General features: G+C 41.7%; 1 protein-coding gene across 3 annotated transcripts; it reads right to left on the bottom strand.

Moving 5' to 3' along the window:
* Positions 1–878: 878 nt before the first annotated feature.
* On the bottom strand, positions 879–10550 carry taf3 (TAF3 RNA polymerase II, TATA box binding protein (TBP)-associated facto). 3 transcript variants are annotated; one of them, XM_079501846.1, is made up of 8 exons: positions 10377–10550; positions 9322–9577; positions 8442–8684; positions 6399–8230; positions 6156–6238; positions 5315–5591; positions 4254–4360; positions 879–2033 (listed from the first exon to the last, which is right to left on the bottom strand). In XM_079501846.1, exons 2-8 carry the CDS (start codon positions 9485–9487, stop codon positions 1919–1921), a joined length of 2823 nt encoding a protein of 940 aa, XP_079357972.1. In that variant the 5' UTR covers positions 9488–9577; positions 10377–10550; the 3' UTR covers positions 879–1918. The 3 variants fall into 3 exon arrangements, with proteins under 3 accessions (XP_079357972.1, XP_079357973.1, XP_079357971.1); XM_079501847.1 differs by lacking the exon at positions 10377–10550 and adding an exon at positions 10143–10161; XM_079501845.1 differs by lacking the exon at positions 10377–10550 and having other exon boundaries at positions 9322–9705.
* Between the last annotated feature and the right edge of the window lie 3224 nt (positions 10551–13774).

Genomic DNA, 13774 nt, shown 5'->3' with positions numbered 1-13774 from the left:
GATGTATTGGCGCTGCTCTGCATGGGCATAAGAGCTACGCTTGCATGCGGGCCCTTTGTCTAAGACAAATTTCTTCCTCAGGAGACAAATAATAAAGAACCTTGAGAACCTTGAATGTGTGTAATAGAAAACATTTACATACAGTATATTGACAGTTTGAGCTGTTGTGTTTTAATATTAGTTTTATTGCAATTAAAGTCAAGGTGAATTGATTATCTTCCCTGAGATTAGTTTCCCCTACAATTCGTTTATTGGTACTCAATGTCAAGATTTGCCATGTGACAACAAATGACAACCAGTACCATCAAGTTAAAATTTAGAGGCAATTATTCTGTTACAGTGGTACCTATACAAAGTTCACGCTAAATATCCAGATTCAACATATTTCATTATTCCAATAGCAAGAATTCGCCATAAGGACCCTATAACTTTGGAATATGATTGTGGATGGGCAGAAAATGAATGCTACCTCACATCCAAGAGAATCTGAATGGCAGAGAAGCTTGTCAATGCTCCTCTCGATGAACAAACCATGACACCATGTGGGCATTCAGGGAAATGCAGACAATATTTTAGACTTCATGCTCATCTTGATCTTATCAGGTAAAAAATAAAATAAGAGGGGAAAAAAGCTCCATGTTTTGAGATTATCATAGTTGCAATTGGTCTTTAAGGCTCACTGACTATTTGTCAAGTGTTACTTTGCAAGATCTAGTAGCATCTGTGAGAAAGGCATAGTCAACAGCAATGGCAATAGCAGATCCAAAACTTGACTAGAGAATGGAACTTTGACAACTATCCTACTGAGAGCACATTATAGTTCTATTTCTTTGTCCACAACCCTGAAACAGCAAAGAAAATAATTCAATATCAGAAACTTGGGTTTGTTAAAATATTATGTATTTTTATGAAGTAAATGCAATGCATCCAAACAAACATCTACAGGAAAAAAAAAGACGTGTGGAAAGGCAAAGAAATAAAAAGCATGTGAACGAAGGACAACTTCACAGGGGGGAAAAAAAATAAGAAGTATACAGAGTGTTTACAGATAATCATTTAGGATGGTAATGTAATGAGATTCAGGTGTTGTCTGAGAAGATACAACAGACTGTTCCACTTTAATATTGAAATCAGCAAATGAATTACATTACAACAAGCACAGCTACAGTACACCTCCGGGATAAATCCATATGAAGAAAAATAAAAATACAAACTTTCCAATTTAAAAAATATACAGAAATTACAGAAAAATCATTCAAGTTAAAAACCAATATCTGAAAATGGATTTAACAAGTCGGAACCCTACGAACGAAATGCACTTGGATTGAAAGTTGGTATTTACAGATTTATACACGCACAACGCGGTCCTCTTTATATACACATACACACACACACACGCGCACACACACACACGCACACACACATTATTCATTCAGTGATACTGCAGAAAACGGGGGAGAGGTATAACAGGTGTCCTTTCCTTTTGTGGCAAAACGAACTTAACAGGAATAACGTTAAGTAGATGTAAGGTGTTCTCTGTGTTCTTTATCTTCACCCTGTGACAAAACAATACTGAAGTGTGATCTTTTAGAACCAAGATGAAGTTATCATCTCTGTTATCCGAAGAAAAGCCTCTGGAAAAACCATTTACAGATGCAGTGGGGATGGGAGAACTGAGCATGGATATGTGCTGGTTGAGTTTTTTTGTTTCGTTTCTTCTAACATTCTAACATGGCTGAATTAATTCACTAAAATCATCAAATGGTGAATGATCAATCAAAAAGTTCAACTTCTTTTCTTTTTTTTCCAGCAGTGCCAGGAGTGTTCCCCAGATGGCTAAGTAAGCCCCAACCCCCAAAAAGAAAAAAAAAAAGAAAAGAAAAAAAAAGTCCAAAATGTGCTTAATTTGCATAGTCTCTCAATGCACTTTGTGTTTTCTTTTTTTATGTTTTTTGTCTTTCTTCTTGCCAGCACATTTAACGCAAAACCACTGCTGGTCCTCCGGCGGGGCTGTGAGCATCCCAACACAAGGCCTGAACACAAGAGACAATTAGTTAGTTAGTTACATCCAGTGAAGAAACACTCGATTTTTCAAAAATAGCAGACCTACAAGCTTGTAGCGCGCCACTCGGTGGCGCGCTATGAGCTTGTAGATCTGCTATTTTTCAATAGCTAAAGCATAACATAATGCTAACACCAAAAGGGGTTCCCGCCCAAAATGGGTTAATACACAACAAACAAATGTGACTCTAAAATATGCAATAGTTAGTCTTCCAAAAACATTTACACCAGTTGTCAACTGATTCACTCACAGGGTATCCGCCCATATCAGCACTTTAAAATCTAATACCTTTTAATTACCACTGTGATTGGATTCGATTGAAGATCAAATTTACATCAAATCCAGTGATTGTTAAATGTCACCAGAAATCTGTATCAGTCATACCACTGCCAGTGCAGCGTCAACCCTGGGAGTTCCTGAGGGCTTAAGTACCCACTGACACAATAGTAAGCCAAATAGCACCCACTGACTGAAGGCTGAAGCTCCCCTCCCCCTGGTCATTTTGCACACACCTTTACGGTGTTCACAGAACAGGTATTCAAATGCTAATACGGTGGCTTTGTTCCAGTGACCGCACGGTTCATTCACACTCCTGCAGCAACACTACACTGACATGAGCAGCGGAGAGGCTGCTGTCTGTGTACCGTCGAGGGGCAGCAACACCGCCGGGTAATCTCCACGCTGACTTGAGACTTGACTAACAGAGCCATCTCAGCCAAAATATCCCAAAAGTTGGCAAAACAGTGTCCGGGGAACAGAACTGTTCCTTTTCCTCAGACTACTTTTACTTTAATTAAAAAGTAAGATGCAGTGGCTGTAATTGGGTCAAGGATCTTGCTTTTGTGAGCAATGGTGTACGAGATTGGTAATAAATTGGTCAAATTGGTGGTTGCGGGGTGGGTGGGCTCCCACTGTCGTTATAGGAACCTTCCGCCACCGCAGTGCATGTTTGCCAACTTTCAATTATAGTATGGAGGGGGTTATGGCTGCCCAAATGATATACTTTATGTTAACCAGGTCATTATAGTATGGAGGGGGTTATGGCTGCCCAAATGATATACATTATGTTAACCAGGTCATTATAGTATGGAGGGGGTTATGGCTGCCCAAATGATATACATTATGTTAACCAGGTCATTATAGTATGGAGGGGGTTATGGCTGCCCAAATGATATACATTATGTTAACCAGGTCATTATAGTATGGAGGGGGTTATGGCTGCCCAAATGATATACATTATGTTAACCAGGTCATTATAGTATGGAGGGGGTTATGGCTGCCCAAATGATATACATTATGTTAACCAGGTCATTATAGTATGGAGGGGGTTATGGCTGCCCAAATGATATACATTATGTTAACCAGGTCATTATAGTATGGAGGGGGTTATGGCTGCCCAAATGATATACATTATGTTAACCAGGTCATTATAGTATGGAGGGGGTTATGGCTGCCCAAATGATATACATTATGTTAACCAGGTCATTATAGTATGGAGGGGGTTATGGCTGCCCAAATGATATACATTATGTTAACCAGGTCATTATAGTATGGAGGGGGTTATGGCTGCCCAAATGATATACATTATGTTAACCAGGTCATTTTTACCAGTTACAGTAGTTGTATTCACATTCACCCCTTTGCTTGTATAAAAACCCTCAATACCTACAGTAGCAACCCCTGACAGCCTTGCATGGGCATTGCTATGGCTGATACAGACGTCCGATGACATTTGACAGTGACTGGGTTTGAAGTCTTTTGAAGTCTTTTCTCAAATAACTAGGGCCATATACAAAAATATGCTGGTGTATGAGTGGACCCGAGAAGTAACTTATCATCTGAGCTGCATGGAATGATGGAGACATGATCCTGATGAAGATGATTGGTGATTCAAACAATTAACCCATTTTGAGCGGGAACCCTTTTTGGTGGTTACATACATTATGTTATAATTTAGCTATTGAAAAATAGCAGATCTACAAGCTCATATCGCGCCACTCTATTAACTTGTAGGTCTGCTATTTTTGAAAAATCGTTAAAATGTGCCTCAAATCTTTCAGAAAATTGTCATGATTTAGAAAACTTTTTTTTTTTTCTCCGACGTCAGGCCTGAATGGGTTAATAAACTGAGAGAAAGTCTAACAGTGTGCAGACACTTATTATTATTTTATGATGGAGATATGACGCTTACCAATGGTACCAGTCATCACAGTCATCACAACCTATCATGGGGCTGCCGTCATCCGGCTTGTTGCAGCCGGGACAGATCCAGATCTGGTTTCCCCACTCATCTCGGACCTATAAGGTGAACAAAAGGATCACAAATGACATAACATTGCATATTTAGTGATAAATTAACAGGAGGCAGATTTATGATGTAAACACATTTTGTAAATGGAAGCTCAAAAGCAAAAATGCAGTGATAGTGCATGGCTGCAACCATGCAACTATATTGCCTAATAGATCATAATAGAAGTTTTGTAGTCATTGGGGAAATTTCTAAAAATCGTAATGGACAAGCTGTATTGTTAATTTGTTATACAGATAAGAGTGAGAGAGATTCGGAGACAGACAGCGACATGGTCATAGAGTACATGTTTGATGAACTCACAAGGTGCCAACATCTTTTTTTGTACTCTAGATAGAAGAACACAGGTTGACCGGTCTGGTTGTGATTGAACAGATCCCACATTCTGTGCACCCTGAGTTTCTGACAAATATTGAAGACAGATGCCTCTAGTTTGACAGTGTAAACGGGGGCGCTTAGGCTTAGTTGATAACTACTGTACAGTACAGAGACTTTCAAGGTATGATGAGCCTAAACAGTCACACTGGGTATTGTGTGATGTGGGTGAGTTAGCAATGATTCTGCTGACAATGCGCAAGTTTAGCCAATGCTTACCACCCTTGACTATAGCTATATATAACTGCCAACTGGCAAACAAATGTTACAGGTCAGCCCCCCCTTTCTCTCTTTAGAAAACCACATAGGGTAAAACCGACTGAGTTGTGAAAAATAAAATGCAATAAAAGCCAGTTTTCTTGTTTTGGATTATTCCTTTTCATTAGGCCCAAATTTTAGTCCTTTAATGCCGACTGTACCAATTCTTCTGTAGTATCAAACTTACGAACGATAAACATTAATTTTGACTGCAATCAAAGTAGACACCAAAATACAGTTAAGAGTAATGATCTCCATTTTGATCATTGTAAAAACAATATGAGGTTAGGGTTTTAATTGGTAGAACTCACCACATAGGTACTGACAGTCTCAGTTACAACACTGCGTACTGGTGTTTTGAGGGGGCCAGCAGGGGACATCAGATATGTCGGGGGAAGCATAGGTGGAGGTGGAGCAGAGGGGGGAAGTGGTGAGGCAGGCGGTGGCAGAGAGGGGACAGGTGGGGTAATGATTGGTGGTGGTGGTGGTGTCACTGTCCGGGGACGATTTCCAGGGCCGGATTTTGGCATAGAGATCTTGGGCACTGGTGTTTTGGGCTCCGAGTTTGGGACCACTTTGCTGATAACACTAGGAAGAGAAAAACAACACCAGAATGTAAAAATGGAGTGAATCAATGAATTATGAATGTCTATATTTGTCATGGCAAGAGTGGAACACAGGTATTCAAAAGTACAGGTTTTAAAACACATACAGTATGACAGTCAAAACTACAGACCAAATGACAAATTCAATAACTGTAAATAGACAGGTAACCATGCAAGACATATTGTGGACAGTAGGCTATAGAATAGATAGTTATTACTATTATATGGTTATATTATTATATTAAATGGTTAACCAAGGAATTTTATAATCTGTTATTTTGTATAACAGAGCAGTGTACTGCCTCCGTTTATGTTGCTATGGAAGTGGAAACATGTGACCTTGTAAGTTCATTTTAAAAATCAATATTTTGTGTAAAGACGCACCGAGAAATCGGCTGCCGATTGGTACTTTGTACTTTCTAAAAAAACCATTATATATTATTATTATTATATATAAATCTGTAGCATCCCTACTGTAAGTAGCTATATTGGGCGATAAACCCTGACTGTGTGGCACAGGAGACATGATGCAAGTATACATGCTTACATTTTGTCCTGGCCAGCTCCCACTCTGAGTGTCAGTCTGGGAATGACTGGGGACAGGATAGCTACTGGGGTGTCCACCTTCACCTGGGGAAAGAGGGTAAAGTGTAAATAGGTATGCTCTGAAAGAGGGTAAAGTAACATGTATTTCTGCAACGTGTATTTATTATTATTATTATTTTTTTTACAAATCTGACTCTAGTTGGTGCAGATACATAATAAAAGACAGATTGGACAAGTAAGTTACCTTTTCCAAGCGAATCCTCTCTTTTTCCTTCTCTTTCTCCTTTTCTCGCTTTTCCTTTTCCCGCTCTTTTTCCTTCCTCTTTTCTTCCTTCTCTCTCTCCTTCTCCTTGGCCTTCTCTCGCTCCTTTTCCTTCTCCTTCTCCTTCTTCTTTTTCTTCTCCTTCTTGTCTTTCTTCTTGTCCTTCTCCTTGATCTTCACTTCCTTCTCCTGGAGGATTGGAGGCAGCGGAGGCAGCATGGAGGGGATTCGCAAGCAGGTGGAAGGACTGAAGAGGGCTGGAACGTCGCTCAGGCCAAAGGGAGTGAGAGCAGACAGCTTTGACCTGTCGTCTTTCCCCTTGTCTTTACTCTTGTCCCGTTTCTCTTTGTCCTTTTTACTTCTCTCTTTATCTTTCTTCTTGTCTTTGTGTTTCTCCTTCTCCTTTCGAGACCCATCTCCATCTTTGGACTTCACCTTCACAGACCCATCAGGCCCAACAAAGTCCCGCTGACGGAAATGCTCATCATCCTTATTAGCACCAAACTCCTTCCATGGCACTTTGCTCTCCTTAGTGAAGTCCTTACTCTTGTCCCTGTTCTTTTCCTTATTCTTTTCTTTCAACTTGCCCCTGTCCTTGTCCCGGTCTTTGTCTTTGGGCTTGTCTTTCTCCTTCTTCTTCAATTTAGTTTTGAGCTCCTTCTTCAGCTTCTTCTTGATTTCTGCTGGGGAAACAGTCCTGTTTTTCTCCTCAAATACCTTTAGAAGGGGTTCAGGAGTGGGTGGTGAAGCCGATCCCGAAGACATATACTCTCCTTGGTTTTGGGGGGGTGCAGATGGACCCCCCTGATTGACCTTACGGATCACCTCATTAATAGAGTCATCCATTGTCCAGTTTCCTGGGCCTACATTGAGATGAAGCGGCGTTGATGTGTCTTTGCCAGAGTTGATGGGTCCCAGCATTAGTTTGGGTGTCGAGGGCTCCATGATGGTGAGCCTTCTTGGACTGGAAAAGCCATTGCTCTCAGACTCTGAGCCTGAGGAGAAAGCAAACGGGTCTGGCTCCCGCTCAGCACACGCTCTGGCAATTACAGCATCAATAGAGTCATCAATTGCGGTATTGTCAGGCTCAAGTTTACTGAAGTGAGTGTCTGGTAACTCCTTGTCCTCCACACTTGGATGCATATGGATGTTCTCCTTCCCCATCCTCTCACTCGCTGAGAGGATGGGGGGCAACTTATGCAAACCATCCACTTTTCCCTGGGGGTGAGATACCTTGGCAGAGCCCATCTTTGGGCTTTTGGGGCTTTTAGGACTCTTGGTCCTGCCTGGGGATTTTTTCCTCTCCTTAGAAGACTTCGGAGAACGGATGGGGCTGCCACCCATATGTCCAGCACTGACTCCTTTAGGAGACTTAATCCGTGGTCTGCCAGGCGAGGAGACCTTAGGCTTTCTTCCTGGAGTGCCATGGGACTTGTGATCAGAATGTCTAGGTACTATTGGCTGAGGTCTGAAGGATGGAGTTCCAGAAGGCGTTTCAGGTGATAGGGAGCCAATGCTATCCTGAGAAACTAGCATGCCTGGTGGAACACGTTGTGGGTTGAGGGACGTAAGGGGCTCCCTGGGCTCAACCCCCCATTCGGGGCTGAGGCCAGGATGCATGCGTGGTCTCTTCGAAGTGGGCATCATGCCTATAGCGGAATCAGGGCTGTCTAGGTGCCTCTTAAGTGGATGGTTCTCGTCATTGACAGCCTCATCTTCCTCCATTTCCTCATCAGTTTCTTCTAGTGGCACCTGCATAGCTTCAGCAGAGGTACCCATGTCCGGAGGAAGAGGTTCCTCTTCTTCCTCTTCTTCTACAGAGCAGAAAGGAGAGAGGAGTGAGAACTATATTCAGTTTAAGTGTCATACAGTTCATTATGGCACAATGAACTCGCACACAGTTTAGTCTTTGTAGCGACCCCTCATCATAGCCAAAAATACACTGTAAACACACAACTCCACAGTCCACACACAGCCAACATCACTTATACTCATTGTGTATTGCCTAGCAGTTTTAAGACCTACCTTCTTGTAAGGAGACCAGGGGTGGCATATACTCTGGAATGTAGTCCTTTCTCTCCTCTGTATCTCGTGCTCCGGGCTGCGGGAACTGCAGGACGTTGTTTTTGCTGACAGGGAAGAGTGCCGTTTGATGGGCGAAGGCCACAGGCTCCAGGTTGTGGACATAGTCTTCCAATTCACTCAAACTCACCCCTAGCAGCCTGAACGCCTGACCAACATCGTCCAGCACTGGGTCTGTACGTCCATCTGAAACAAATGCATCACAATATGGCCTTGAAATGCCAGCATACTGTGTGTGTACATTGTACAATGAATGGCAGATTTTTGCTCTTCTTTGATTCAAACGTTAGCTTGTCCTTCAGCTGTTTCTTTGCTTAGCTAAACATACTATAATTGTGATGGCACTAGAGTGCTGCACTCCAGGTACATCATGATGTCCTGCGAGTGTTGATATTTATGATTGATGCGGTGAGATATGTATTGTAACGACACACACACACACACACACACACACACACACACACACACACACACACCCCTTTGAGAGAAGTCACAGACAACACGAGTTCAGAAATCACCACAATTCTAAAACAAGATACAAAAAAACAACAACTAAATGTTCCGATTGTTCTCTCTAGTCAACTACAGGTGGCAAAGTAATCATAATATAAAACTACTTAGTCAGCGAGCTATACTGGTACGTTTTGTCATCCAACCTTTGCTAGTCACAACTTCACAAGGCCTTAACGTTATGAGTACATTGAGGGGGCGCTCGTCACAGAGCGGGACCGCTACGGTTTAAAAACAACGTGATCGTCTGGGTATTTACAGTCGCTTTGCCGCAGTGATCCAGAGATCGAAAAACGTTCCAACTAGTACTTACAGAGCTCCGAGTATCGATGGCAGCCCCTGGCCAGCTGCTGGATGTATCGGTGCAGCACATCGGACAGCAGATCGCAGGCGGTGACCTGAACCGCATCCCAGCCCAGCGCCTGGCAGATCTGCGCCACCGAAACACGCAGCAGCGAGCGGGCATAGCTCTCGCACATATCGCCGACAAAGTTACGGTCCTGATTCCAGTCAATCCCGGCTCCAAAACACGTCCCCGGTCTTCATGTTGACTTGAGACCCGCGAGGGGCTGTGAAAAAAACGACGGTTGTTTTGATTTTAGACATCTATTTTAGTAAATATATTGGCGCTTTTGCCAGAGTCGCCATCTTAGTTCCCGTCGACATACCCATCCCCAGAGCGTCCACTGCGCATGCGCAAAAGTATGTACCCAGCCCACTGGCGGCGAATGGCCCGGTGTGCGTTCGAGAGGTTCCTCACTGCGACAGAGTGCGCAGGCAGTGGTGGAAAAAGTACTGTAACGTTTTGTTTAACGTTACAGTATATATATATTATACTCTGTTACAAGTACACGTCAAGTCCGGAATTCAAAATGTACTTGCGTAAAAGTACAAAAGTACTAGCATTAAAGAATATATTTTAAAGTACCAAAAGTAAAACTACTCATTATGCAGCAAAGCAAAGCAAAGTTCTTTGTTTACCCAGGGTAAGTGGACTAAGCTCGAGATGCTTGTTTACAGCCACGCCCTGTATAAAATGTGTTTAAAAAAAAAAAAAAAAATAGCAGATCTACAAGCTCACAACGCGTTGATTGTACTTAACACAGTACTTGAGTAAATTATGTAATTAGTTACATTCCACCACTGTGCGCAGGAGCATCCGCATCGACGAAAGAAAGAACTAGACCAAAACAAATGAATGCGACCACATCACAGATTTAACCGGAGGCTCGGAGCACTAGGCCGGACCAGCCATATCGACGCCGCTGGGTGGGGTGATCATGCACTAAGTGAATCGCATTCTTTACTTACGTGCTGTCGCAGCAAACGCATGTTTATTTGTATGTATTTTAGGCTGTTCTTTTGTACCTTCCTGGTTTAGCCTGGTTCAAATAAAACGATGGTATCCAACCCAGACATTTTGCTCGAGAAAGCTGCTCGGAACTCTACGACATATTCTCAAAAATATGAGGGACACTTTTGTTGTTGTTCCTGGATTCGTTCTCGAAACACATCCATGTTTGGACAGCAAACTTCCTCTTTGAGTGGTTTGGGCTAACACTTTCAAATGCGGCCACTAGATGGCCACATCACTCACTTTATGGTTTATGCTTATGGTTTATATTTAGGCCATAGCGTTGATCAGAGCCCAGATGGCTCTGGGGTTGATGTAGGCCACTAGGCCTATTTGATATCTGCTATTTGATGTATTTTATTTGTACAATAATACAACTATATTTGTATATCACCTTTCATGATATTAAATGCAGCTCAAAGTGCTTTACAGAGCAATAGAGAAAAAAAAACATTAAAATAATAGCAGTAAAAGCAAGAGTGTAGAAGTATCTCTTGAGCTGTGCTTTAAAATGTCTACAGAGGCTGCCTGTCGAAGGTATAGTGGGATTTTGTTCCACGCTGTTGGCCCGTAGAAGCATAAAGCTGCTTCACTGTGTTTTTTAGTTGCCATTTTTCTTTTTGCACTAAACTGAGTTAATTTCCTGAATTGTCAAACATTATATTGGGGCTCCTTATTGCATTGTTTGTTAATAATTAAAGTAGCTATAGTCTTCATTATATACACAGCAGTGACTGAGAAAACAGACTGAAAACAATGCTGTATAAGTGAATGTGTGTGAGCACGCGTCCGCAACTGGTTCTGGCCCACGTACATCAAGTGACCTTTTGACCAATGTGGCCCTCACCGCAAAATTAGTTTGACACGTCTAGACAAAGACGTGAATTTCCTTACCTGCCTCCAGTCATTTGGCTACTGGCTACTAGCCAGTAGGAGAGGTAAGTAAGTACAACTAGTAAGTTGTAAGTTGTAAGTACAACTAGCCAGTGGCTAGTTGTAACTTACTTACCTCTCCTCGTCCATAAGCCTGCAGTCATAGGCCTGACTCACACCTTTACAACAGATTGATGTATAGCTGATGCATGAGACTTATTGACTGATGCAAGCTCACAATGCATTTCCAATGAGAGTCACATGGTTTGACACAACATTTGTGTTGTATGATGAGGGGGAGGGGGGCAGTCGAAACACAGCCGAAAGCCGTACAACACAAATGTTATGTCAAACCATGTGACTTCCATTGGAAATGCATTGGGGCAAGATGTAAACAAAACCCTTCATACATCTAGCATGCATCAATGTTGTATGCTAGATGCGAAGGTGTGAGTGTATGGCCTATACACTGCCACTGAACCCTGTCTCATGCTTTGGCCTGTGCTTTGTCCCAGGAAAGACCCATCTCCTTCAGTGCCATCATCACTGTCCTTCGCCAGGTGTTCTTTGGTCTGCCTCTCTTTTTTCCCCTCAATCGGGGTCCATCTCAAGTCAACTTTGGGTAACCTTTCATTGGGCATCCTGAACACATGGTCGTGAATGTGCATGTTGACCATGTGGTTATTGTATAGCCTGCGTTTTATTCCCCTAAAGCAACTGCCTTATAATACATTAATGTATTATTCATAAAGCTAATTGTTTATTTTTTATTGCAGCGACGTGTCTTCTTTTTTATCCTTTATGTCCACTCTTGTTTGAGTATGGACCTTTTTGACATTTATTTACTTATTTAATTGTATGTTGATTTCCTTATGTATTATGGCATGACTTATATATTATTCCCTGTATTGTTGTAATTGGTGACTTTCAATAATATACTAGGAATGTTCTACAGAAGTACTGCACCTTTAAGTCACATGACTGGGTTCTTCACAGCTGCTATCTGATGAATGATTACTATATACAATTTGATTGGTTGTCTAAACCTACTGTTGTGTATTTAATGAATGTCAGCCTATTCTCAAACTATGCCTGAAGAAGGCCGAAACGTTGCTATGACTCTTTAAAATAAAGTTCTTGAACCAGCAAGTGGCGGTGTGCGGGTCTCTCCTCCTTCCTCATAACTATTGCAGCAATGGAAAAAGCATCGTACATGGTGACATTTGTGCTTTGTGACAATGTTGAGTTGGGTCAGATTACTACATTGAAACGTAATGTGTGTAATAAAACGTAAGTAATCCCAAACAATAATTGTAATCTTATCTGAATCCTTTTGCATTACTTTAATTACACAACAAAACATTGAAAATCTTGCACCTTACCAAAAAATAAAACATTTGAGCTCAACAAATATAGATTTTGTTTCTCTTTAAACATCTCAAAACATTTTCAGTGCAAAAACACAATTCTCCAATAGCATAAGAATAAACAAGAACCCATTGACTATAGGCAACTACATAATGTGGCCTATTTTGCACATTGTCTTATAGTGCTGAAAAGTAACGGGATATGTGGGCAGTGGGCACTATAGGGACATCTGGGCACTTCAATGTAAAATTGGCCATTTTGTCCAAAATGTTAAACAAACTTAAATAAGTAATGTATACATGATTAGAACATGCTTAAACATTTGACAATTCAGGTCTAATATTTCAACAATTGCTACAAAACCTGTATGTCCTTTTTATGTCCCACCAAATGTCATTTGGGGGCATAAACAAGAAGTTGAAGGATAAAATGAAGTCTGATAATGATGTGCTGTGCATGTTCACATCCATCCCCTCTGTCACCTTTAGTAGTAGTAGTCTCCGCTGACTCCGCTTTGCTGGACACTGCCACAGAGCAAGACCAGGTCATTTCGGATATTCTTCTGTGGAGACTACCCTGCCCATCAAGAGGAACACGACCTCTCACATTTCCAGATGTTCTGAGTAGGGACACAGGACTGACTGTGAATGAACTTGGTGTGGCAATGACCAACAGACCAGTGGAAGCAGCTTGTGTCGCAGATCTCGAGGGCACTCGAAGGATGATGATGAGTAGTAGTCTGGTTGGTGTGTTGGGTCCTCATCACAAACACTGACCCATCACCTCCCCATAATTAGAGTTGTTCTGATAGCACAGTGGTTTTCAACCTTCTTCATATCAAGGCCCATTATGTACTATTCTGCAATTGAGCCACGGACCACCATTTAATGAGATTTAGTCTTGCAGAACAACTAAAGAATATTTTGTTATCATTGGAGATGTCCACAATTCCATGTTGTATTGATTTTGGTACCATAGCAGAGATAACAGGCAAATGTCGACCAAAACAACAATTCTTATGCTCTTATGCTCATGCTCTAATTGTGTAGACATCTTTTGCAGTAATGTAGATACCAGGCCCGGCGCCAATTTTTTTCCAATATGATTTAAAAAAAAAAAATCATATTGTGTTGCTAAATCAAGCAGGCAGTGTCAGTTCTATGACTCAGCT

Source organism: Electrona antarctica (genome assembly GCF_951216825.1).
Source record: "Electrona antarctica genome assembly, chromosome: 5".
Classification (NCBI taxonomy): Eukaryota; Metazoa; Chordata; class Actinopteri; order Myctophiformes; family Myctophidae; genus Electrona; species Electrona antarctica.
This window is presented reverse-complemented; position numbering and strand designations above follow the sequence as displayed.

Bases quoted from the DNA above. Each gene is read 5' to 3' on its own strand.
- taf3 (XM_079501846.1), bottom strand. From the start codon at position 9,487: ATGTGCGAGAGCTATGCCCGCTCGCTGCTGCGTGTTTCGGTGGCGCAG. The intron at 5,592-6,155 runs GTAAGCATGTAT...TTCTCTTCCTAG, and splicing joins GGAGCTGGCCAGGACAAAAT to TGTTATCAGCAAAGTGGTCC. The intron at 2,034-4,253 runs GTAAGCGTCATA...TCTTGTGTTCAG, and splicing joins TGTGATGACTGGTACCATTG to GCCTTGTGTTGGGATGCTCA.